Source organism: Balaenoptera borealis, assembly GCF_965194805.1.
Source record: "Balaenoptera borealis genome assembly, chromosome: 3".
Taxonomy (NCBI): domain Eukaryota; kingdom Metazoa; phylum Chordata; class Mammalia; order Artiodactyla; family Balaenopteridae; genus Balaenoptera; species Balaenoptera borealis.
In genome coordinates this window covers 180,323,376-180,349,896 of record NC_138866.1, presented here as the reverse complement: position 1 = coordinate 180,349,896, position 26,521 = coordinate 180,323,376, and the positions used below count along the sequence as shown (strand labels likewise).

The following is a 26,521-nucleotide window of genomic DNA, read 5'->3' as shown; positions in this document are numbered from 1 at the left end:
GAAAGCATCCCAGGGGTTCCCTGCTAAAGAATTCTTTTACTTACCATCCTTTGATTTTTTGGTAAAGATGACGTTTCCTGTACAAGAGAACTTTCACGGGAACCCAAATCAAAAGAGTCACTGAAGATACGTAGGCGATGGAACAGGAAACAATCAGCCAATAATGCGTTTTGTCGGATGTACCACTTGTGCTTTGGTAGGCATCAGCAAACTGTTCCATTATCACCAGCGTGGGGACAGAGAAAGCAGCAAGCTCAAGCAGCTCAAAAACCAACAGCTTCACGAGTCTTCCGGAAGCCATCCTGGAAGGGGCGAGCGCCTGGGGCAAAGGCTCTCTCTCTGACTGCGAGCAGCATATGGGCACACAGACACTGAACTGGGATCAAGTTCCTTGTACTCGAATCACTATCCGGTGACTTTTTATTCTTTTATTGACCCTCATATGGTTCAATGAACTTCCAACTTAACAACCGAGGTCTCTTAAAGAAACAGAGGAGTTGTGGAAGTGATCACTTAATGTGTTTGCACATCCGTTACTAGAAGTCAGATGAATTTCAGGATATGCTTTGGAGCATCGGTGAAAGCGGGGTCTTTTAATGTAGTCTTTATTGTGAATTTGAGCACAAAAAAACATTTATGTAATATTTAACACCTGTTAGGTAGAACCATTGCAATAATATAATTTTAGAGTTAAAGGGGAAGAAGAGACATAATCCAATCCCCTATTTTTATATCTAAGCAAATTCAGGCAAAGAGAAATACCCAAAATCTGAGACTTCATCTAGGAGAATGACCCCTCATTTTTCTTCAAAGTGCTTGAAGAGGGAGTTTGGATTCACTTTGCCAGTTTCCTAACCAGACTTCTTCCTGCTACTTGAAATATTTATTTGTTCTTGCACATTAATTGCTATGCAACGCAGACCAGCATTATTTTTACTTTGCAGGTCAGGAAGCTAACATGGCGATACGAGGAACCGGTTATCAGGATCGACACACAAAGAGTTATCTATATCTAGTCCAAAAGCAAATATTGAAAAGACAACAGAGGTCCCCATGAATATCCCTCCTTTGCAAACCGCTTTGGAGCAGCCGCGACGAGCACCCTGCTGGGTGTGGGGTGTGACAATGAATGAGGGACAAAGGTTCCTGCCCTAAAAAAGCTCACAATCCATGGAGGAAACAAACCTACGGGCAACAAAAAATTAACCGAGGTCAGAAGTATAGCCTAAATGCCACGGTACCCCAGAGAACTTCCTCTTTGGGCTGTGGGAAGGGGAGGGAAAGATGATGAGGAGGCCCGAAGGTGGGTGTTGGGGTGTCAGTGACATTTCAGGCAGGCAAAGAAGCAAGGAGGGAGGAATGGTGGTGAGAGTCTGGTGTGTATGGCAGGACCCAGGGGAAAGTGATGCTAGAAAAATCGGCTGGGGTCAGAACTCCACGTCCCATGAAGGATTTGGGGCGTGTGTGCGTGCATGTGTGTGCGCGTGCGTGTCTGTGTCAAAAAGCATTTTCTGAACAGTGGAGTCACTTGAACACCTGGAAAGGAGGGGCGGTGCTGATGCGAAGGCAGGGCAGGAGTGGTATTAACCTAGAGACAGGGAAGCCACCTGCACAGAGGAGCCTGATACATCAAGTGCAGGAGTGACGAGGAGAGTCCAGCACCCACACACGCTGACCCAACCCCTCCTACCTGCTGGCTTTGTCAGATGCCACCCCACCTCACCACCCGACCCCTGTGTGCATTTCTCTCAGCTTCTCTCCCCCGAGGCCCTCCGCAGAAGGGACCCCGGGGCTGCCTGGCTCTCGGGATGCACCTAGGATTCTGGGGGTGGCCCCGAGGATTCACACCTCCTGCCCTCCCACTGCAGGATAATCAGACAGGCGGCTCCTCTAGCGGTCAAGTTACTCTCTCTGACCTCGGATCCACTGACGTGTAGCAGAAGCCCTCACAAATGAAAGAAGAGACTTGGAAGAAGGACAGCAAGAATACGAAAGGATGGGGCAGAAAACGGTCTGAGCAGCGGTTCTGTTAAGACAACTATTTCTAACAGCATACCATTGACATCAATTCTCTGTATCATCCCTGACAAAATTTCTGTTTAAGTGATACTAGATACAAACTAGATTTTAACCTCCTAACCCTCGGTCTTGAGTCATCTAGTGCTACAATGTATTATAATTTCTTCCACAAATTTTGTGTATTAATAGAAATTGTGATCTGAGCGTTTGAAGACAGGTGTCGAGTAAAAACAGCCTGGCTCTTACCTGGACTGTAATTCCATTTATTTCCATGTACGGGAATTTAAAACTGAGACTCACTTTATATTTCTCACCTCTAATCTTCCTCCGGTTCCTATTCTATCTTCACTTTTACCTTCAAAGATAAGACCAAGAGTGTTACATTCACGTGATGGGACCAGCTGTTCTCCACCACAGGGAACGCCCTGATACTAGCTGTGCTTTCCTTGAGTGGCAGGGAGTTTATGACTGTCGTCCTCTGCCCACAACGAGCCCAACTCCATGTAAAGGAAAGACTGATTGTGTTACCCTTGTAACATCATGGTAGATCACGGTAGAGGCTTAGTGAGTGACTTACGCTTTGGTAGGGAGATGACACAGACACACAGGTAGGACCTAAGAAGGTGTACGGAGTGAGCTGGACAGCCCTACCCTGCCCAGGCTTCCACCACCCTCCTCTAGCCACATCTGGACGAACAGGCACGGGGCCACAGAAGGTCCAGCCGTCTAAATGTGGCCTGGCATAACCTAGGCCAATCACTTTCTCACCCTTAGGAATTTGAACTAAAAAACGTGGAGAATTTGACAAGTGGAGTTAAAGGAGGCCATGATTTTGAGTCAGGATCAGAGCGGCTCAAACTGTATGTGCTAGAACCACCCCTGACATGTGGTCAAACTCAGTAATTAGCTGAATGAGTGAGTGAGTGAGTGAATGAATGAATGAGTGAATGAATGAATGAACAAATGGAAGCCAAATGGTGAGGGAACAGGAGGTCAATCCAGAGAGTGAGCTGACTGGGACAGATGGATGGGGCGATGCAAGCACACAAAGAAAGACCAGTCCCCCAGCTGCTCGACTCTCCAGGTCACCTGTATTCTAACAAAACAGGGCCTTCATTCTTTGCAACCAAAGGGCTTGAGTATAAGACAAAAGAAAAGAAAAATGTGTTCATGAGCAGGGGCCAAATATCATACAGAAACAATATGTAAAACTACTGGATGATTCAGAGGAGAGGATTGAAAAAAAATCAAAGTCGAGTTGATTAGAGAAGGTGAATTTTGGCCTGTATTGATTTTTCTTTTCTTTTCTTTTCTTTTTTTTTTGGTTTCACAGGGGAATTTTAAGAAACCTTTATTTTTAAAAAAATTTTTATTGGAGGATAGTTGATTTACAATGTTGTGTTACTTTCTGCTGTACAGCAAAGTGAATCAGTTACGCATATACATACATCCACTCTTTTTTAGATTCTTTCCCATGATATCGCTTATATACGGAATCTAAAAAAAAAAAATGGTACAAATGAACGTATGTATCGATTTTTCTATTGACTCAAAGCAAGATCTATATATTGTTACAGCAATCTTCTCCATATAGTATAATTATATTTTCCTTGAAAAATAATTTTAAGAATTTTCATGATGCAGTGAGGTGGGGAGAGGGGTGGGAGAGAGAAGAATTGGATGTTTGTTCTGAAATACTATAGTTGTAGATTTAAATGTAAATTTAAGATCCAGAAAGATAATCCACCAAACTGTTAAGAGTGCTATCCCTGGGGAATGGGTGAGTTGGGGCAGAGGGGGTTTTTGTGTTTTTTTTAAATTAATATTTGCATAGTTGTAATATTTCACAAGCATAAAAATTAGAAAATAATTTTAGACTAATAAAAGTCACTTGAACAAAGAAATTCCAGCTTAATAAAAATGTTGTGCTCTTTTAGAATCTTCCCTCCACAAATTTGTTTTCCCTCACTTCCAAGCAGAAGCAAAATGAACAAATTTCACTCCCACTTATCCCTGCAGTGGCTGTACTAAACAGCAGTGAAACAGCCAAGAGGCAAGCAGGAGATGGGGGAATGCCCTGAAGAACTGTTTCCTTGCTGGGCAGTTAGGGTTGTATTTGAATGTCTTCTCCTGACCTCAAAGGAGAGTGTGAATAAGTGTAGTCTTCACCCTTCAGCCCCAGATTAAGGGTTTTAGCTTCTGTGAAACCTTTCCTTACTCTCCTTCTCCAAGTAGAAGCGAGTATTTCCTCCTGTATGTAAAACAGCTTTCAAATACTACCACTGGAGCATTTGTCTCCCTACAATGTTTGCACACTGGTTTCCCTACAAAACCGCAAGCTCCTTGAAGGCAGAGAACGTCTGCTTTCATCCTTGTACCATCATTTCTCAGCACAATGCCTGGCACATAATAGGCCCTTAGTACATACTTGGGAAAGGAAGGAATGAACAGATGAAAGGTAAGAGAAGTGGTGGGCAGCAGGGAGAATGTGCGAGGCTGTGAAAATGGCTAACTCGTCTTTTATTCCAAGAGAATGCAGTTCCTACACTGACCCTTCAGAAGGAGAAATCATGTACTACCTGTCCCAATACAATCTGTTCACTCAGCTCATGAGTTTCAGTGTCCTTGAGTGGTCCCAGTGACAGCCGCCATGTCTCCTTCCTAGATAGCCATGGCTCCAAGGACAAAGCCCCTGGGGATTGCAGAGCTTGTTAATCTCACGATGCGTGTTCGGAAAAGACTATGCCCCTTGCAAGCATTCACAAAGACTGTATAGGTCCCAATGTTACAATGCCTTTCCCAACATTTTCCAACCCACATGCCCTCAAGAATGCATATCCATGATGGATTTGCATCGTTAATGAAGGAGGTTGGAGAGGACTGTCTGGTAATTGTCTGGTCCGAGGCACAGCCTTTAATCATTTCAGGGTCCTCAGCCCTTCCAAAGTATCATTTGTCTAAATTTTCCAGAACAGATTGGGAGGCAGGGAAGTTTCCTTCATGAGGGATAGAGTAACCAGCAAGTTTACCAAAGAAAAAGCAAGCCATGATGCCAGCATTAAGCTACTGGGGAAAAAATAATGCCACACCCCTGACTCGGAGACAAAGACAAAGGGATACAAGAGAGGGTTTACGATCACCTACCCCTTCAGCAGGGGCCAGTTTATGCCAATCCTGATTCTTTCCCTTCTAAGTCCCCTGATGAGTCCGCCGTGCAATTGCACTGCCAGTAATTAGAAGGACACGGAGGGGGACATTTTCAGACCACCCAAACTCTTTACTTGGATTTTTATCCAAGACTGATCTGAAGAACTCTGTCCCTGGGTCTGCTCTTTAAGGCTGGCTTTAACAACTTCCTGGTAGGAGACAGGTTTGGTTTTCTGAAGCTGGGTCTGTGGTGGAGAGGCTGAGTCTTGCGGTTAGAGCTCACTTCCACACAGGAGTGTTGATGCAGTGTGTTTTATTTTAGTAAGCAGAAGATATCATGCTGTCCAGGGTAGCACCTGTTCTCCACACTTCCAACTGTCATTTCCTTCCTGCAGGCAGGAAGCCAGAAATTGAAAGTCTCTTAAATTGTTTGTAAGATCATTTGTAATCTCAAGTTTTGCTCATTGTTTTCGGCATTTCATTCTGTGAAACAAAATGTACAAACTGCCAGGAATGTTCTGGCATATCCGTGGCTTGTTTCCTGTGATCATGTGGTGTTGATATGCAAAAAGGCAGGATCTGGTGGCAGTGAAACTGCTCTCGGGATCAAGCTGGATCTACGAAGAGCCCAGGGAAGAGGCAAAAGTGTGTCCCTACGCCTAATTTACTGATTATTTATCATTTCCAAAGAGTATTTCCAAAAAACATTACTGATCCTCATAAGACGATGTCATCAAATAAATCACCTGAAGTAAACTCAGTAAGATTATGTTACCATGTGATGTAAGCCCCTTTACTAATGTTATGCTGTCATAGTCCAGACTATACAAATTCATATTATAGGGAAAGGATTAATTTCATCTCTCTGGCTATTTATAAATAAACAACTTTGTAAGAACAGAGATGACAGCGCATTCACTCTTGTAACCCTTTCAATATCTGGTATCTAGTGACTTTATTCTTCAAATTAACAAATTGTATAGAATGTCCTTACTTTTTTTTTTAAAATGAATTTATTTATTTATTTTTGGCTTCGTTGGGTCTTTGTTGCTGCACGCGGGCTTCCTCTAGTTGCGGTGAGCGGGGGCTGCTCTTCATTGCAGTGCACGGGCTTCTCATTGCAGCGGAGCACAGGCTCTAGGCATGCGGGCTTCAGTAGTTATGGTGTGTGGGATCAGTAGTTGTGGCGCACAGGCTTAGTTGCTCCGCAGCATGTGGGATCTTCCCGGACCAGGGCTTGAACCTGTGTCCCCTGTGTTGGCAGGCAGGTTCTTAACCACTGCGCCACCAGGGAAACCCTAGAATGTCCTTACTTTTTAAAAGTAATGGTGCTCTCTTGTAAAATGTTTTCTATCATAATTGTCCAGGTCTCAAAACAGCAAGAAAGCAGAAAGGAAAGGAAGAACTAAAACTTCCCACTCCTGCTATATAAACATCACACAAATTGTGTGGAGTGGTATATAAATGGGACCTAAGAATTAGAAATAGAATATTAAAGAGGGGCAGGAAGTCACTTCATTCTTTACAATAATTCTCAGCTTTTATTTTTTAAGGGACTACAGTAATCTAGTTGACCTTTGAGTATTCCAAAGTGACAAATTTAAGCAAAGAAATAAAATCCATTTGAGTGTAGATGCAGCCCTAATTAATTACCGTATATTCATCCCAAAGTTCACAAGAATGATTTAACCTAAATTTCTCAAATCTTCATGGTTATGGATATGATGGTAAGTTTGCAGCACTCCAATTGTTCCTTACTTAAGATAAAATAACTTGAGAACAATGTTAGTAGATACACCCATATCTTCAGAAAGTATGCAGAAGTGACGATTATCTAGTTATTTTGGTTAATCTAGCTAGATCAAAATCTCTAAGTGGTTGGCCTAAATGCAATGTTCCCTAACTCCATTGCACGGTGCAGGTTTGTTTTGGTTTGTTTTAAGGGGATAGTTTTAAAGATATTGTGGGTTTGGAATCTTCTAACCTAAATTACCATTTAGACTATAAATGTACATAATTAATATGTCTTCTTGGACTATTTAGTTTGATAAACATTTAATGAAGTAAGTCAGTTGATCTCTTCACTGTCAAAAGCCCCCCATTGGCTTCCCATCTCATTTAGAGTAAAAGCCCAAGGCTTTACCAGAATTTTCAAGGCCCTACCACTCAGCACATTTCTCTCTGACTTCATTTCCTATTACTCTCTCTCAATATTCTTCAAACACACCAGGCATCAAGGTTTCCCCCAGCCTTCCTCCTTGCTGTTGTCTCCTACAGAAGACAAAGAGCCAACTACCTCACTTTCTTTGGGCCTTTACTTAAATGACACTTTCTCAGTGAGACTGCTTATCCAAAATTCCAATATTCTCCCTCTTCAATTTCTTATCCTTCTCCCTACTTTTTCTTTTGACTTATTAATAGCATAATGTTTATTTGACTTATTTATTACATTAATTGTCTGTTCCCCCAACTAGAAGGTAAGTTTATTTAGGGCAGGAATTTTTACCAATTTTGCTCTCTGTTATATACTCATACTAGGCTAGTGCTTAGCACATAGTTAAGATCTCAATAATTATTCGTTGAATGAGTGACAGAATGAATTCACAAATGAACTGAGTGGACTCTCTATGCTAGCTACTATGCTAATGCAAGGGTACAAAGATGACCAAGACATGATGCCCTCTGCCCTTACAGGCTTACGATCTGGTTGAAGAGACGGATGGAGCCATGAATCATTTCAGTACACGTGCAATGAGAGATGCGTATCCGAGTCACCTCCAGTGCAGAGAGGAAGGGGACATGGTCAACCCAGAGGTTCAGGTAAAGTTTCCTGAATAAAAGCAGGCACGTTCTCGAGCTCAAGAAACTAGTCTAGCTAGAGAAACAGAATACTCCTTCAAAGGTCTTAATGGAATAGACTCTTAAGTCTGCTCCAAGGTGTGACACCTGCAAGACGGTGGAATGGGAAGTCCCCAGCCCTAGTCTCCCAACAGAGACACCAGTTTAGCAACTATCCATGGACAAGAATGCCTTCGTGAGAATTCCAGAACCCAGGGATGAGGCTACAGCACCCCAGTAGAGCATGAAAACTAAGAAAGATCACATTTAAAAGGAATGTTCTTATAAGAACTGTTCTTATAAGAAGAACAGTTTCACTTTGTCTGCATTGCCCCCCAGTGTCCCCCAAGCCGGCACATCAGCACCGAGAAGGATCCCCTTTGGCCCATTTCTCTAGTGGAGAAAAGAGAGACCAAGGTGCATATCCAACTTCCCCAGCGTTTCAGGGCACTCCTCAAGAGGCCCACTTCTGTCTCACCTCATGCAGAAAACTGAAGAAACTGGCACAGCTAGACCACCTGGAGACGGTTAAGAAGTTAACAAGAGGTCGAGGTTTTCAGTGGCTAGTGCACACAGATCTCAGAGACGGCATCGCAGCCACACGGACAACCCCACCTGACCACAGAGCTCCGCCAGCCGGCCCCACTCAACTAGCCAGTCCTGCCCAATCACAAACCCCACAAGCACTGTTGAACTACAGACCCCAAGGACCCTGGAAGTGAACCTCCCCTGCCTGTGGATGCCACCAAAATCCAGAATCCCAGGATCCCAGGCCAGGCTGAGTCATACTGATGAAGTCCCGTCCCTTTTGGAGCCAGCCTGTTGAGACGGTCTTGAAATTCACAGACACCAACAAAGGAAACAAACATCACAAGGAATCAGGGAAACATAACACCACCAAAGGAAACATTTACTTCTAGTTACTGACCCTAAAGAAATGGAGTTCCACAAACTGACAAAGAATTCAAACTAATCATCTTAAAAAGCCCAATGGACTACAAGAGAACACAGATAAACAACTAAGCAAAATCAGGAAAACACAGGAAAATGGAATGGACTAACGTCAGCAAGATGGCAGTATTAGAATCTCCAGTGCCCATCCTTTCCCAGAAACATCCGCTGGAACAACTGTCCACATGTAAAAATACCTTCAGAAGAGCTAAGAGTTCCAGGTGAGGGATTACAGCACCTGGATGGAGCACAGAAATAAGAAAAGAGCCATTGAAGATGGCAGGAAAGATAATCACATTATGTGAAGTTATCTAAACTTGGGCAGCCCACTGGGGAAACAGACATCCTTCCCGTGGCAGGAGAATGAAGTGAGCACCCAGCTTCACTGCAGACCCCAGCACTGCCAGCTTCCACAGCCCCAGGTGGCTCCTGTGGCGTCAGGCTGCCGGTGGGCTCCTGTAAACCCAGGATCCCAGCCCATCCCAGCACTGGCACCAGACTGGCCCCCATGAACCCAGGCTCCCAGCCAGGCCCAGTGCCAGGTCTGCTATCACAGACCCAGGCTCCCAACCCACCCCAGCACCACGTTAGCTCCATGAAGCCAGGTGCCCAGCCTAGCAGCAAGCCAGCACTTGCAGACCCAGACACTGGGCTCACCCCAGGTTCACAACACTTAGCTGGCTCTGTGAAGCCAGGATCCAGGCTTGACCACAAGGACTCAGGCACCAAGCCTGCCCATCTGCTGACCCAGGCACCAGAGCTGCCAGCCCAGGGCCTCCATCAGCAAGGCCAACCACAGACACCACCAGATGGGTCACCTGGAATGTCTCACTAGTAAAGGGCTTTCCCTGCTGAAGCCAATCTGTAAAGACCGGAAGAGGTGCCTACTTCCTCAAATGCACAGAAACCAACACAAAGCCACAGGATCACTAATAATCAAGGTAACATGATTAGCTCCAGTGACTGACCCTAAAGATAGGGAGCTCTATGAACTGTCTCACAAAGAATTCAAAATAACCCTCTTAAAGCAGGGACAACTAAAGGACACTAGGAAAACAGTGCATGAACAATATAAGAAGTTCAACAAAGAAACAGAAACTATTAAAAAAAATCCTAGAGTTGAAGAATAAAATGAACTGAATAACTCAATAGAGAGCTTTGATAGCAGACTTGACCACACAATAGAAAAAATTAGTAAACTAGAATTTAGATCATTTGAAATCCTTCAGTCAGAGCAGCATAAGAAAGAAGAATGAAAAAGAGTGAACAAATCCTCCAAGAACTGTGGGACACCATTGAGAGAAACGATCTACACATTATTGGAGTCCCAGAAGAAAAGAGGGAGAAATGGCAGAAAGCTCATTAAAAGAAATAATGGCTGAGAACTTCTCAATCTGGAGGGAGATTTGGACACCCAAGTTCATGAAGCTAACAGGTCATCCCGAAATTTCAATTCAAAAAGATTTTCTCCAAGATACATTATAATAAAACAGCCTAAAATCAAAGACAAAGAGACAATTAAAAAAAAAAAAGATAAATAAATTCCTCACATATAAGGGCCCACATAAGTCCATCAGCAAATTTCTCAGCAGAAACCTTGCCGGCCAAGAGAGGGTCAGATGATATATTCAGTGTGTTGGGGAAACAGACAAACAAACAAAAAAACCCTGCCAAACAAGAACACTTTACCCAACAAAGTTGTCATTCAGAAATGAAGGAAAGATCAAGACTTCCTCAAAAAACAAAATCTGAAAGATTTCATCACCATTAGATCTGCCCTATAAGAAATACTAAAAGTAGTTCTTCCAAGTTTTTTTTTCATCAAGGAAAGGATGCTAATCAGTAACTTGAAAACATGAAAATATAAAACACCGGTAAAGTATATAATCCAATTTGAAATACTCTAATACTGTAATATGGTAGTGTGTTAATCATTTTTGCTAGTATAAAGGTTAAAGCATAAGAGTATTAAAAAGACAGAGAATTCCCTGGCAGTTCAGTGGTTAGGACGCTGCGCTTTCACTGCCATGGCCCGGGTTTGATCCCTGGTCAGGAACTAAGATCCGCAAGCTGCACGGCACAGCCAAAAAAAAAAAAAACCAAAAAAAAATTGTAGACACAATAATTTGTTAATGTATATACAATATTAAAAGAGATAAACAGTGACATCAAAAACATAAAGTGGGGGGAAGTAAAAGGGTAGAATTTCTATAAGTCATCAAACTTATCAGCTTAAAATAGACTTTTATATTTTTAAGATGTTTTACCTCATGGTAACCACAAAGCAAAATCTAACAGTAGATACAAAAAAGATAAAGAAGAGGGAAATCAAAGCATACCACTATGGAAAATCATCAGTTCACAAAGAAATACATCAAGACATATCATGACAGCAAAACAATAATAGTAGGAGACTATGATACTGCATTTTCAACAATGGATGTATCTTTCAGATGGCAGATGAATAATTAAACAGCAGACTTGCACAACACTATAAACCAATTTGACTTAACAGCATAAACAGAATATTCCAAACCAAGAGCAGTGGAATATATACTCTTTTCAAGCATACATGGAACATTTTCTGGGATAGATCACATGCTAAGTCACAAAACAAGTCACTGCAAATTCAAGAAGACTGAAATCTTTTTTACTTTATTTTATTGCATTCTTCCATGAAATAAAACTAGAAATCAATAACAAAAGGAAATCAGGAAAACACACAAATACATGGAAATTAAACAATACACTCTTGAACAACCACTAGGTCAAAGAAGAAGTCAAAAGGGAAATTTAAAAATATCTTGATACAAATGAAAAAAAAGAACAGAATATACCAAAGCTTAGGGGATACAGCAAAAGCAGTACTGAGAAGGAAGCTTTTAGTGACAAACACCTACATTAAGAAAGAAGAAAGATCTCATACAACCTAACTTTACACCTCAAGTAAATAGAAGAAGAACAAACTAAGCTCAAAATTAGCATAAAGAAGGAGATAATAAGGACTAGAGCAGAAACTGATGAAATGAAATAAAGAATAGAAAACAATACAAAAAACAGATAAAACTAAGTTCGTTTTTTGAAAAGATAAACATATCAACAAACCATCAGCTGAAATAACTGAAAAAAAGGAGAAAAGACTCAAAATCAGAAATAAAAGAGGAGGCATTACAACTGATGTCACAGAAATTAAAAAAAAAAAATAAGGGACTACTATGAACAATTATATATCAACAAGTTGGATAACTTAGAAGAAATGTTAAAAACTACCACGACTGAGTCAAGAAGAAATAGAAAGACTGAACAGATCAATAACAAATAATGAGATTGGATCAATAATCAAGAATCTCCCAACAACTGAAAAAAAGCCCAGGACCAGAGGGCTTCATAGGTAAATTCTATCATCAAGATTTAAGAAGAATTAGTAACAGTCCTTCTCAAACTCTTCTAAAAATAGAAGAGAGAACACATCCAAACTCCTTTTATTAGGCCAGCATCATCTTAATAGGAGAGCCAGACAAAAACACCACAAGAGAAAAACAAAAAACTACAGGCTAATATTCCTGATGAACATGGATATAAAAAGTCCTCAACAAAATATTAGCAAACTTAATTCAACAGCACATTAAAAGGATCATAAACCATGACCGTGGGACTTATCCCTAGGATGTAAGGATAGTTCAACATATGCAAATCGATGTGACAACATCACATTAACAGAATGAAGGACCAAAAAATCATGTGATTATTTCAATACATGCAGAAAAAAGTATCTGACAATATTCAGTGCTTTTTCATGGCACTCTAAAAATTATAACAAGTATAGAAGAACTTACTTCAACACAATAGAGGCTATATATGAAAAGCCCACAGCTAACATCATACTCAATGTGAAAAAGCAAAATTTTTCCTCTAAAATTTGGAACAACACCTGTTGAGATGTCTATTATCCAAAAAAAAAAAAAAAAAAAAGAATAAGTGTTGGCGAGGAGAGATATTGAAACATTGGAATTTTTGTTGTACACCGTTGGTGGGAATGTAAAATGGTATAGCTGCTATGCAAAATAGTATGGAGCATCCTCAAAATATTAAAAATACATCTACCAGATGATCCAGCAACCCCACTTCTGGGATGGAACTGAAATCAGGATCTTGAAGAGGTATCTTCACTCCTGCATTCACTGCAGCCTTATTCGTAACAGCCAAGAAATGAAAATAACCCAAATGTCCACTAGCACGAATGGATATGGAAATCGTGGTATATACATACAACGGAATATTATTCTGCCTTAAAAAAATGAAGGAAACCCTACTCTTTGCAACAACACTGAAGACATGATAAGTGAAATAAGTCAGTCACAGAAGGACAAATGTCGTGTGATTCCTTTTATATGAGGCATCTAATATAGCCAGACACATAGAAGTAGACAATATAATCGTGGTACCAGGAGATGGAGAAATGGGAAGTTGTTGTGCAATGGGCATAAAGCTAGTTATACGAGATGGGTAAGTTCCAGAGATGGGCTCTAAAACGTTGTGCCAGTAGTTAATAATAAAGTATTACGCACTTAAAAGTTTAAGAGGGTAAATCTCACATTAAGTGTTTTTACCACAAAAACAAAACCAAGGGACACAAGGACAACTTGGAGATGACGGATATAGTTATCACCTTGATTGTGGTGATGGTAACATGAGTATATACATACGTCCAAACTCACAAAAGGGTGTACGTTAATTACGTGGGGTTTTTTGTGTACCGATTATTACCACAATAAAATTGAAGAAAAAATTTTGCTCCAAAACACTGAAATGACTAAAGCCTGTACCTAACTCCCCAGTTGCAATATTAGCCCTTATCTCTTCTTATAGTACTGAATGCCTTACTAAATTCTACCTCGTGCTGTAGTTTTAAATGTACATGTTTTCTTTCCTTACACATTCATGACCTCCTTTAAGGCAGTGACAGGATCTTGTTGTGTTGTAAGGACCCCAATGCCACCCGCAGTTTTGATGATTCACTAGGAGGCCTCTCGGAGCTCAGCATACTGTACCCATGGCCGTAATTTATTGCACTGAAAGGACTTGAAGCAAAACCAGCAAGGGGAAAAGGCACGTAGGGGGACGTCCAGGGAAACCAGGTACAAGCTTCTGAAAGTCCTCGGTCCAGAGTCACACAGGACGAGTTTAATTCCCCCAGCAACAAGCTGTGACAACACATGTGAAATGTTGCCAACCAGGAAAGCTCTCTAGACTCAGTGCCTGGGGTTTTTACTGGGGCTGATCATGTAGGTACTCTCTACCTGACATGTCCCCAAATTCCAGACTCCCAGAAGGAAAGCAGGTGTTCAGCATAAACCACATCACTTGTGCAAATAGTTTAGGCCCAGTGAGCCACTCTTATCTGTTGTGAGAATGGTGGGAACCCTCCTCAAATCCAAGTTCCCAAATGCCAGCCAAGGGCCAACCTTGGAAACAGGACTTTCAAAAAAATGGCAGTCAGGCCCGCTATGCCAACTTTTTTTCTGTCCACTTAGTAGCTGTTAGAACCCGCTGGTGCTCAAACATCTGCTGAATTCCATCTTCAACTTTACACTATTGTTAAAATGAGATGATGGGAAATAAGTAAATGAAAATTTCATATATACAAAGAACTATGTTTACATTTTAAAACTCTCCATGTGTTTTTAAAAACTTTGTCTTGCCACTCAACATGAGTTTTGTTTTTTTTCCCCCTATATTACTTAAGCTTGGATAAACCAATTTTACATAAACAGCTAGCTAATCATTGTAATAAATATAGAAGTGAACACAATGTAGTGGTTAAATCACCATCACAGAGGTAATGGCCCAGATATGATTTCTATTTTTAATATCTATTTGGGATCTGACCTAAGGTATTGGAATTAGTCTATAGACCTTCCTCTGTAATGATAACAATACTTTGAACTTATATTACAGTCAGTAGTAAACGGCTAAGTTGATTCAGACTAGCAACAAACCTATTAGTCTCAATAATAAAAAGAAAACTTTGAGTGACTTGACAGCTCTGCTGGTAGAATCCAGGCCTGGTGATGCCAAAGGCTGTTTTGGTAAAAGACTGGAGAAGCCTGACGTGAGCCTTCATGCTTCACCACGGTGCTGCCAGAATACCTTTCCCTGTGGTACACCATGGCCCTAAAATTATGCTCAAAATAAAAGGCTTGTCTTTGAGTCTAGAAAAAAGTGGCTTAACAGGTCAACGCAATCTCCTTTACCATTTTTTTTTTTCCTGGAAGATGCCAATGATGCAAAATATGAAATCCTGCCTAGATCATTTCCTCAATCGACTGTATTCTGTAGTATGAAGAACTCACATAGGCTGTACAGAAACCATACGGGTTCTTTGATTTCAATTTTTCCATTATGGTCAAGAACATAATCTATAAAATCTGTTCATCTTCACACCTCCTGAGTTATGATGGAAATAATGGGGCAAAAGGGTCCATCAGTGGGGTGGGCCGAGGTTAGGGGAAGCCTCGATATCTAGACTGAGGAGTTTTAAACTGATTCTATAGGACAGGGGTTCATAAAATAGCCTATATAGATGGACTCTAAATATCTATGAGGGACTTCCCTGGCGGTCCAGTGGTTAAGACTTCGCCTTCCAATGCAGGGGGTGCGGGTTCGATCCCTGTTCAGGGAGCTAAGATCCCACATGCCTCACGGCCAAAAAACCAAAACATAAAACAGAAGCAATATTGTAACAAATCCAATAAAGACTTTAAAAAAAATAGTCCACATCAAATAAATAAATAAATAAAAATAAATATCTCTGAAGCACCTGAAATTATATATAACACTCTAGGTGGGAGAATTTCTCTGGGGAGAAGATCCATAGCTTTCTTCACCTTTTCAAAGGTGACTGTGTCCCCAGAATGTTTGTGAAAACTCAGGCCAAGTGTATAAGGAAACTTAGGCCGGAAGAAGAAGGCTGCATATTGTCAGCGTTCTCCAAGCCAGTGTGGCCACAAGGATTGCTTGGGGCACTTGTTAAACTGCATCTAATTCTCTTCTCCAGGAAATTAAAACTGAACCATTTAAAAAATCTTGAGGCACATTTTGATTCATTGCTTGTATCTCAAAGCAATGAATCAAGAAGGCAATAGTTAATCCCCAGTATAGCATGTCAGAAAATGATCTATAACATGCCTATCCTTCAGATTCTGTGGAGACACATCCATTGCTGCTCCTTTGTTGGGCAAATCCAGAATATTCCACATATTAAGTAAATCAAAATTCTAAAAATCAATGCTTTTCAGATGTCATGAAAAACAACAAATCAGAAATTGACGGCTCTGTCACATTCTTTCCCACATAACCTGTGTGAATCCTAATCTTTCAGTTAAGTGTCTGGATTCAATCTCAGCAGCACCACCTACTGATAATTTATTTATTTTTGGCTACATTGGGTCTTCGTTGCTGCGTGCGGGCTTTCTCTAGCTGCAGCAAGCAGGGGGAGCGGGGGCTACTCTTCGTTGCGGTGTGCAGGCTTCTCATTGCGGTGGCTTCTCTTGTTGCGAAGCACGGGCTCTAGGCACGTGGGCTTCAGCAGTTGTGGCTCACAGGCTCAGTAGTTGTGGCTCGCGGGCTTACTTGTTCCACGGCATGTGGGATCTTCCCGGACCAGGGCTCGAACCCGTGTCCCCTGCGTTGGCAGGTGGATTCTTAAACCATTGTGCCACCAGGGAAGCCCCACCTACTGATAATTTAAATTCAGTACTTTATGTAAACTCTTAGCAATGTGAATATTAAACGATTAACTGGAAAACACCTAGAACATGTTTGGCTTTTCATAAAATATGTGATAATATAATTGATAGAGGAAAATTTTTAATATTTTTGCAAGCAGTGAATCAAATTGCTTTCAATGACAATGCACGCTTCAATCATGCTATAGATCGAATGCCTATGTCCCCGCAAAATTCATGTTGAAATTCAAAGCCCCAGTGTGATGGTGTCTGGAGGTGGGGTCTTTGGGAGGCGATTAGGTCATGAGGGCAGAGCTCTCATGAATGGGATTAGTGCCCTCATAAGAGAGACCCCAAGGAGCTGCCTACCTCCTTCCTTCTGCCGTTAGAGGTTATAGTGAGAAGACAGCTATGAACCAGGAAGCAGGCCCTCACAAACTGAATCTGCCAGCGTCTTGACCTTGGACCTCCCAGCTTCCAGAACTGTGAGAAATAAATTTCTGTTACTTATAAGGCACCCGGTCTATGGCATTCTGTGATAGCAGCCTGAATGGACTAAGACACACATCCAGATATGTTTCTCCCATGCTGGCTGTTCTCCATTTGTCCCCCCACACGGATGTCCCCATCATTCTGTATTCCAGTTGGGTTCGGCCCATGAGAGGCCCAGCAGGAGATCCGAGGGCGGCAGGGGACACTAGGGTATTCACTCCCCTTGCGCCTCTTTCCCGCCTGCTGTGCCGGTCACAGCTCTGTCCGTCTGTCCCTCCTCCAATCAGTCCGGCTCTCACTGGGCTCCGCGCATTGCTATGGAGCACTTACCCCTCTTGACTCAGGGGTCCTGACGGTAGAGGACGCCTCAACTTCCCTTCCTCGCTCCCTTAGTCTTCAGTAAGTAGTTCTTTCACGAAGGCTTGTGCAGTTGACCTCCTGAGTGTAATTCGACCTCCTGGCAGGTCCCTGACAGACACAGAGCTCTCTGCAGAATCGTCTTGCACACTGTAAAACTGAATTGATCATTCACTCAACACTTAAGTGAATACAGTGGGAAAAATATTATTTTAGGTACAGTGCAGATAAAGAGATGAAGAAGATTCCATTCTGATCCTCAAGAAGCTCATATTAACATACATACAGGGGATGTGGTTTGACTAAGAACTTTTAAGGTAAATGATTCAGCATAACTGTTTTAATTTCTACACATATCATTAATCTTAGGTATCAATTAAGTAGGCCTTTTGACTATCGTGTCTCCATAGTCCCCTGAAAGAATCTCACCTAGTTTACCACCATTAGATTAGAACCCTGTGGTTTATTTAAACCATCTTAAATAAACCAGTTAGAACCGTGGACCCAATTACTTAACCTGAAAATGTATATTTTTACATTCTAACGTGGTAGTCTCACAAATATCTACCTTGGAGTCCTTCTGTGGGATACACACACTCACTCACACACACATGAGTACAAAATCCTCCCTTAGTGAGAAGATTCTGGACAGCAGGGGCCTGCCTCATTCTCCACTGCTGCATCCAGAGTTTCCACACAGTACAGAGTTAATCAACGTTTCAATGACAAACTGATGGACAAGAGTGCAACCGTTACCTAGGTTTGAGCCCCAGCTTCGCCTTCATCTGGCTGGATGACCTTGAGCAAATGACCAAACTCTCTGCCTCAGTTTCCTCACCTCCAGCATCACCCTAGTTTAAATGAGTTATCTGAAAAGCACTTAGAGTGGTACCCACCCCACAGTAAGAACGACGCAAGTGCTTGCTAAATAAATAAAATTAAAGTGATGCTGTTTTTCACATCACCTGGAGGAAGTGCAGCTGGAACAGAACTTAAGAGACATAACTCACTTTATAGATGATAAAACTGAGGACCAGGAAAAGTGAATGCAATAAGCCAGTGTAGATGTGACCGACACGGATAACCTCATCCCTAGGAAGACCCGCTCATTTACACAGCACGCTTTAGAAATAAATGGAGGAATTTTGTCCAACAAGACAAAAATCTGTTGATGTCAAAATGAATGTGTAAATAACCTGTATTTATATTTTCTGATTTGTAAAAGTACGTAAATATTTAAATAAATATCTACTATATTTAGTGCTGCGAAATAGGTAAAAATTTAGAAATCAGTGAGTAAACCTTGAAAACCTGGTACACATTCAAAAGTCAGCCAACTGAAGGACAAATTAATAGTTAATTTTTAAAAATCAATGGAAATAATGGCATGATGGCTATGCCCACTTAACTCGGAATATAATGGTTTTCCTTAATTTTCCTCTTTCTTTTTTGGAAGGAGAGGGCAAGATTGTAGGGCATATATTCTCACTATAATTAAGCAAAACGCATAATTCTTTGAATTTGAATGTGCTCACATGCTCAACTGGGATCCTTTCTGATCTAGTAGGGGGAAAGAAAGCTTTGTATCCTAGATATCCATAATTCTTATCAATCGCTTAAAAGTATAAAAGGTATTTTTTTTAAGTTAGAAATTAATAGTGACTAGCCACTCATTCTCCATCTCTAAATGACTTTGAGAGTCAGTTTTGATATAATGACTGTTTGGAAAACAAAAGCTTGTTGCAGGAGATGACACTAGGGAACAATGTGAGCAAAATGCAAATTTCAGTTTGCGTGGCTTTGTCCAGGAGAAATGGTAGGACATGTAGAAAACTGCACCCAGCTAAACTGAGCACAGGAACACACAAAACACACGCAGGAGTAGGCAAAACACACACGCGTGCACACCTCACACCACCAGCGCCCTCAGCTCACCCAGGTCTGGTGTCACAACTGCCCTCCGACACCAGCAGGCCCTCCGCCCACCTTTACTCAATCCACAAATACAACCCTTCCCGCTCCCACTCCCATAGGCATGCCTCAGGTCTTTTTCAAGGTAAACTGCTATATTTATTGTAATATTCATGTATCTAGAAACCATTTAACATGTGAAACAGTTAATACTGTTTATATTAGATTTTTCATTTTTTTTTTGGCCACGCTGCACAGCCTGCAGGATCTTAGTTCCCCAACCAGGGATTGAACCCGTGTCCCCTGCAGTGGAAGCTCGGAGTTCAAACCACTGGACCACCAGGGAAGTCCCTATATTAGGTTCTTACCTTTACTCATTAGTATGTCATTGCTGAAGTTTTGGAATGTTGTGCCTCTAACCAGTTTTCCCCACAAAACCTAAGGCTTCTTTATTTTGCAGTTATGCACAGCACAGTGATTTTTAGAACACATACATGAATGACAGCAGAATTCCCTGTATTCTATTATGAGCTCCAGGTCACCAAAATTACAACAATTCAAGTCCAATATACAGGAGTCATCTGCTAGACAACGTTAAGGTTGCCCTTGAATTGATTTCAAACATTATGTATAGAATTTTACATTTCTCGGACAACAGCTCTTGTTGTAAACACCCAGAAAAAAATGAGTTATACACAGCATTTGATTAATAAGCTGTGAATTACTAGATAAAAAGAATATTTAGAAATATGACTTTCAAAACATACTACACACAGTAATTTAGATCACACTAGTCAATTTTAATTTAATGACGCTTACCTCTTCATCAAAAATGGAAAATAATACTTCAAAGTTTTTAATCTCAAAGTGTTTTTGACAAAACTGTTAGAAACAAATATGTTTTATGCCTAAACTCAGCTCCTTTAGCTATTAATCTATCCTTCTCTGCTTAATTTTTGAGAACAATTTCCCTGACCATTGTGAATTATAACATACATAAAACAAACATTTAGTATAAACTGGATACTTACTCAATGTTAATGTTCCCCACTGAAAGCATAAACAGAGTCATGTTGCAAATAAAATAAAATTTGGGGGTGTTTTTGCTTTTCAAATAGGTCCGCATAGTTAAATATATACAAATGCTGGAAAAGAGTTAATATAAAAACAGAACTTTGCTCCTATCATGTTAAAAACCTTAAAGAAATTCTCTTTCAAATAAACGAAAGGCATGCAGAGACAAAATATTCCTTAGTTTAATGGAGTTAAGCAACAGCACAATAATTTAACTTGCAGCCTAATATAGTTCCATTCCAGATACTAGAAGTCTTCCTATTTAAAATACATACTTAAGTTAACCTGAAAGGAATCCACTGGCCTACCTGCTCCTCCTCCAAGCAAATTAACATTTGGCAACCATGAATGAAATTAAATTATCCTGATGTTTTGATATTAAATCATTTCGATAAGACCAATCTGAATCTAAGTAATCTTTTAAAAATAAAAAAACATTATTTGTACAAACACAAAATTGATTTTTACTATGACATAAGATAAAGAACTTTCTTTTGTTTGCTTGTTTCTTTGTTTTGGTAAAACTCAACCAGTATTCACTCACGGAATTATTCTTGAAAAAATTAGCATGAGACAGCAAAAAAAGATTCTGAAAAGTCAGTGACTACTCCTGCTTACAAAGGGAGAATATGACACAACCAGTGATAACAATTGGAAATTTTGTTTTCCCCCCCCTCTGAAAAAGCTTATCTACCTTATTGAATACTTGATATAAGCCTTTTTTATCAGATTCAGCATAAACTAATTTTGGAAAGAATTTTCTTTAATGCCAGCAGGGTATGTAATTTCCTAAAGTGCAAACAAGAAAACTAAAAAATATATATTTTACCCTTGGAATTGTTTTATATAACTATATAAAATAACAGACACATGTAACTGACTGACATACAAGAAAAAAGTTGTTGACTAGAAAAACAACTTTAACGGCTAATGTTTATGTATATTAATATTAATAACTTGTAACAATGTATAATGACATTTTTCTAGGCCAAATATTTGTGATGTAAAAAAATGCCATTGCTGATTGTGTACCTTATTTGGAATATCAGAAAAAGACTCGCTCGGCCAGCCTCAAAGATGGAAACTGCTAGTTTCCATAGTTCTCTAACATTTCAGGTAATCTGCTTACTTAGTAAATAAAACAGCAAAAGGATGGCAAGTATAGTATGTTGGCTTCATCATAATTTTCATGTCAATAAACACAACTCTGCCTACAAGAACATCAAAAATGGTAAAATTTCATATAGTCCAATGCTACCTCTCTCCTTTAGCTTGAAGCAAGATATGAAAACTGTATATGCTTCAGAGTCGTAATTATTTAATTCTTCCCCCAATGAAAGTGAAAGTACTATCAAATGAAAGCGCTTCTACTCAAAGCGCAGATGTTCCTGGTGGGGTCACTCAAACATCAACAAAAGGCTCAGGAGCTTACTAATGGACATCAGGCATCCCCAGATTACTCACAGGGAATATACTGTTATGACCATGTGCTGGAAACATGTTCCTGAGTTTCAGTACCTTTTCCTTCTCTGAGCTATGAGGTAATTGCAGTGGCACAGATGAGTTACTCAGGCTGAACGGCAGGGAGGCTGGGGATCTGAAGCACAGAATTTCTGCAAGCGTCAAAGGATCATGTGACAGTTACACTAACACTACAATTTATAAATAAGTAGAAGGCCCAAGAGACTCATGGAACTGCCTAGGATCACATATCTAGCAAGATATTCTTTTGAGAAAAGATATATCTGGGTTAAAATCTAAATTCCTAGGGCAATGAACTGAAATTTCCACTTCATAGCAGAATAGAACTCCAATAAACTCCCATAACATAATTTAGTTCTTATTCTTTTCTTCAACCGAAAGTATTACCACATCCTTTACAAAAAACCCATGTGGTCAAAACGGATACATTTTACAAGGTAAATACTGAAATCTTTCCTTTTATCCTGTGCCAACTGCCATTTATAGAAATGGACTTGTTATAATGAAGCTTCTTTGGTAAATATTAAATGAATTTACCTGTATTCTTCACTACAACTTCTTCAGTCATGTTTCACAACTAAGTGTTATCATTGTATTTTTAAATTACAGAATATCAAAGATATTAAATTGAAACTTTTTTTTCTCTGAGGGAAAAGGAACAAAATCCAAAACCAGTATATAGGTCTTTTTTGTGTGTTTTTAGTTCTGAGGAAAATAATCATACCGTATGGATGTTTCACATTTGGCATTTTAAATGCCTAACATAATATTACACATAATTAATCAAAAACATTCTCAATTGTTTACATATCTCTTTTTAAAGTAACAAGATATGTAATTATCCTGCACTTAAGAAACTTCATATATCCTGCCACAGAAACAATGGATTCCAAACATTTATTCTATTTTTTTAAAAGCCATTAACCAACTGAAATAATGTAAGGGCTTAAACAAGCTATTTCACAACCTGATAGTGTACATTATTGTAACTTGCATGTGTTTCTAACTTGACTGTGGGTATAAATTTTAGTCGGCCTGATTCCAATTTGGCAACCAATTTGAGGAAAATAAGTAAAAACTAGAACTTTTAAAAAGAAAGGATTTCCCTTCCTCTGAAGTGATTTCAATATCTTAATAGAAGATATGACCAAAAGGTAAAGAGAAGTCTTTTTAAACAAACATGCCAAAATGTACACATCCCAAAACAAAGTCCTGTAATTGTTGATGACATTTCTAAAATACCTAAAAGCCATCCAGAGTGAATCAGGTACATGAACAAGCTTGAGAAAAGCTCATTTGGGTCTGAATGGTGGAGAAGGGGAGCTAATTATTTTTTTCAAGGGCACAAATTTTCTTCAGGTACTCTGAATGCAATTTGAAAGGAAGAACACAAAACTGTACTGAGCCATGGCAGCATCGATGGCCTGAGCACACGGTCTCTTCTACAGAATAACCATACTTTAGGCTAACAATGTTCATTTATATGTACAGTTTTCTGATACGAGCTTGGAAAATTTAGATTCATCCCCTGTAACCGTAAGTCACATAGTTCTGACTGCAATTTGGGGGGATTAATTAATAATAGTTACTATAATGAGAACCGTGCATCAAGTTAATTAAATAACATCATAAAGAAAGATGAGATAAATCCAGAATGTGGGACACACTATGAGACAACTGGTGTAGATCTTTAAAAAGGCAGGGAAAAAAAGAAGAGACCAATCGAGATTAATAGAGAATAAATGGACATTAAAAATGTGATATATTTCCTGGATTTTTAAAAAACTGTACCTATAAAACAGTTTGGGGATGTTTGATGAGAATAATATTACAGAATTACTGTTAATTTTCTTAGATGTGACAAAGGTTTAGGTTATGAAAGAATATGTACTTATCCTTACAAAATACATGATGAAATGCTTAGGTGTATGGTTTAGTGCGAAGTCTGTAACTTTGTTTATTCACACAATAAAGTATATGTGCATATGCACATACAGACACACCTAGACACAAACATGGATACACACACACACACACGTATATATAAACATACATAAACAGATAAAGCAAATGTGACAAAATGTTAATGATTAGTCAATCAAGACAAAGAATACTCAGGTGTTCAATGCATTATTTCAATCTTTCTGTAAGTCTGAAAATTCTCAACATAAGAGTTGCTGGGAAAAGCACCACCTATAGTATCAGATACTGACTTCAAAGGGCCAACTTAGTAACATCGTACTCCCCTCTGCTTAATCTTAACCTCTAAAACAGTGGTCTCCAAATCGGGCATACACATCCTAGAGCACAGACTAAATGAACCAGAGATACGGGAAGAAAATATTAGAATTTCTATTAATAATTTACCTCTTGCCCTGTAAGACTTCTATTTTTGGTGTGTTTCATAATGTACTATATGTATTACTACAGTAGAACTTCTATAATTTGTAAATACATAGACACATTTTGAGGCTATAAACTCAAAAGATATTTGTTACTGATGAGGGCAGCAGATCAACGAATTTGTATATATTCTTATGAGGGCAGCAGATCAACGAATTTGTATATACTCTTTTCTAAAATAGACATAACTTTTTTAAGTCTCTGAACATCAAACAATTATTAGAACTAGTTCCTTTCGCGTTTATACAAGGGCTTACCGACACAATAATTTAATCTTCAATCTTTATCAGAAACTCTTGACTCTAAAAGAAGCAGGAAACAGAGAATAAAGGCAGAGGGAAGTATTAACATAAAGCTAGGGAGTTGAAATATCAACAAAGAACAAACAGTATGATCACAAGTTATCACCAATAAAATGTTAGGTTTTGTTCAATAAGGAAATCTAATATTTTAAACACTGAGATTTAAAATGCTCTAGAATATTATAAGGAAAAAATATTGCTGAAGCTAGAAAAACTTCAGGGAAAAAAATTACTAAGTATTATAATTTCAAAGGAAGACCACACTAAAAAAGAATATATAAAACTCAAGGCAGCTTTGCTTAAAAACCAGGGGGGCATGTAATTATAAACAGCATAGAAAATAATCTAGATATTTGACTAGAATACTTAATCGAACCATGATTCTAAAATAAAAGATAACTGAACATAAGGTCTTTGAGAAAATATTTAGGTAAGTTTCTTTTATATATTTATTCTAAAGGCTGCAAGGATTCATCGACAATGAAAAAAATTTTTAAAAATTAGAAAATGATATGAGTGAAGAATTTAAACTATAATTTTGTTATTAAATATTTAAAGAGTTATATAACAGGATGCTATATAATTGTTAATATAATCGGTAAGATGAGAAAAAGAAAACAGTAATTTTAATGTATTAAAGAAATGAAAATTTGACCAATTATACCAATGGACCTCATTTTAGAAAATAATTATATAGCTTTTGCAGTTGCATGGTTTACCATATAGGACACTAATTTATCTTGTATAAACTTGAAGCTTGGGACTGAAGATAGTTTCATGCTGAATTTATACATATGTCATATATGAAAATTGTATCTATCAGAAAAGAATGTTAGGGGTCTATTTAGCATTCTAATTACAAAAATTAAGAGGTATAGAAACAAGGTCCAGAAGTTTTTAATATAAAGAAGGGAATCTCTGGGCACAGGAAAAGGTTCATCACCGAGTAGGAGAGACAGGTAACAGTGGAGCAGGACCAGGGAGTTAGAAAAGACTGCAAAATCATGGTAAGGACATACTACATATTATTCCTACTAGGTAGGTTTAGGGCACTGATATATTGTCCATCCAACTGACTGTGGGGTTTGTTCGCTACTCAAGCTAGATAGTATATAACTGGGCTGAATTTTTCCATTCAAATGTCACTGGCTTATGGATACACAAACTTTATAAAGGAAATAAACTGAGAAGTAAAATTTGCTTCACAGAAATTCATATTATAGTTAGTTCTTTTTATAAATAATCCTATTCCCTTTAAAAAGGGACAGCTATCTTTCAAAGAAAAATTTTACAGAAGTGCAACACATACACTGGTTGCAGAACAAAATCACTGTGCTCCTAACTGGTCCTTTCCTATTTCCGTCCTTGCTATGTCACCTGAAAGATGAAAAATCCAGTGGTTCCTTTCCAGTGGAATTTTTTCCGTCTGCTATTTTTATACCTAATAAGTGAAAACTGCAAACTAATATAGTATCAGTTTTAAGTATTCATCATTTAAATCTTTATAAAGGTAAAGAAACTTGCATATGCATTGCAATAAGGGTAGTCTTGTTTCATTTCACCATTCTTTGACTTTTACAGGGCAAAACACATACTAGAGAATATATCATTGATTTTACATCATGAAGCATATCAAAATACAATGGGAAAAATGATACATTTGCCATTGGTAAACAGGAATTCATCAAAAGACAAAGAGAAAAATACAATATGACTTGAGACGAAGTGTATCACTTAAACTAGAGTATTCAACTTGGAATGAGAAAGAGTACAATGTTTTGACAACGTTCATCAAAAAACAACGTATTAAAAAAATTT

General features: G+C 39.2%; 1 protein-coding gene across 1 annotated transcript in view; it reads right to left on the bottom strand.

Moving 5' to 3' along the window:
- Nucleotides 1–26,038, bottom strand: part of MRC1 (mannose receptor C-type 1) — a 172,245-nt gene extending 146,207 nt beyond the window's left edge. Inside the window, exons 1-2 of the mRNA XM_082385247.1 lie at nucleotides 17,505–26,038; nucleotides 45–17,165 (exon numbers count right to left, since the gene is read on the bottom strand). Of these exons, the coding sequence (XP_082241373.1) occupies nucleotides 45–301 (257 nt within the window). The 5' untranslated portion in view covers nucleotides 302–17,165; nucleotides 17,505–26,038. The remainder of the gene's footprint in view (nucleotides 1–44; nucleotides 17,166–17,504) is intronic.
- Between the last annotated feature and the right edge of the window lie 483 nt (nucleotides 26,039–26,521).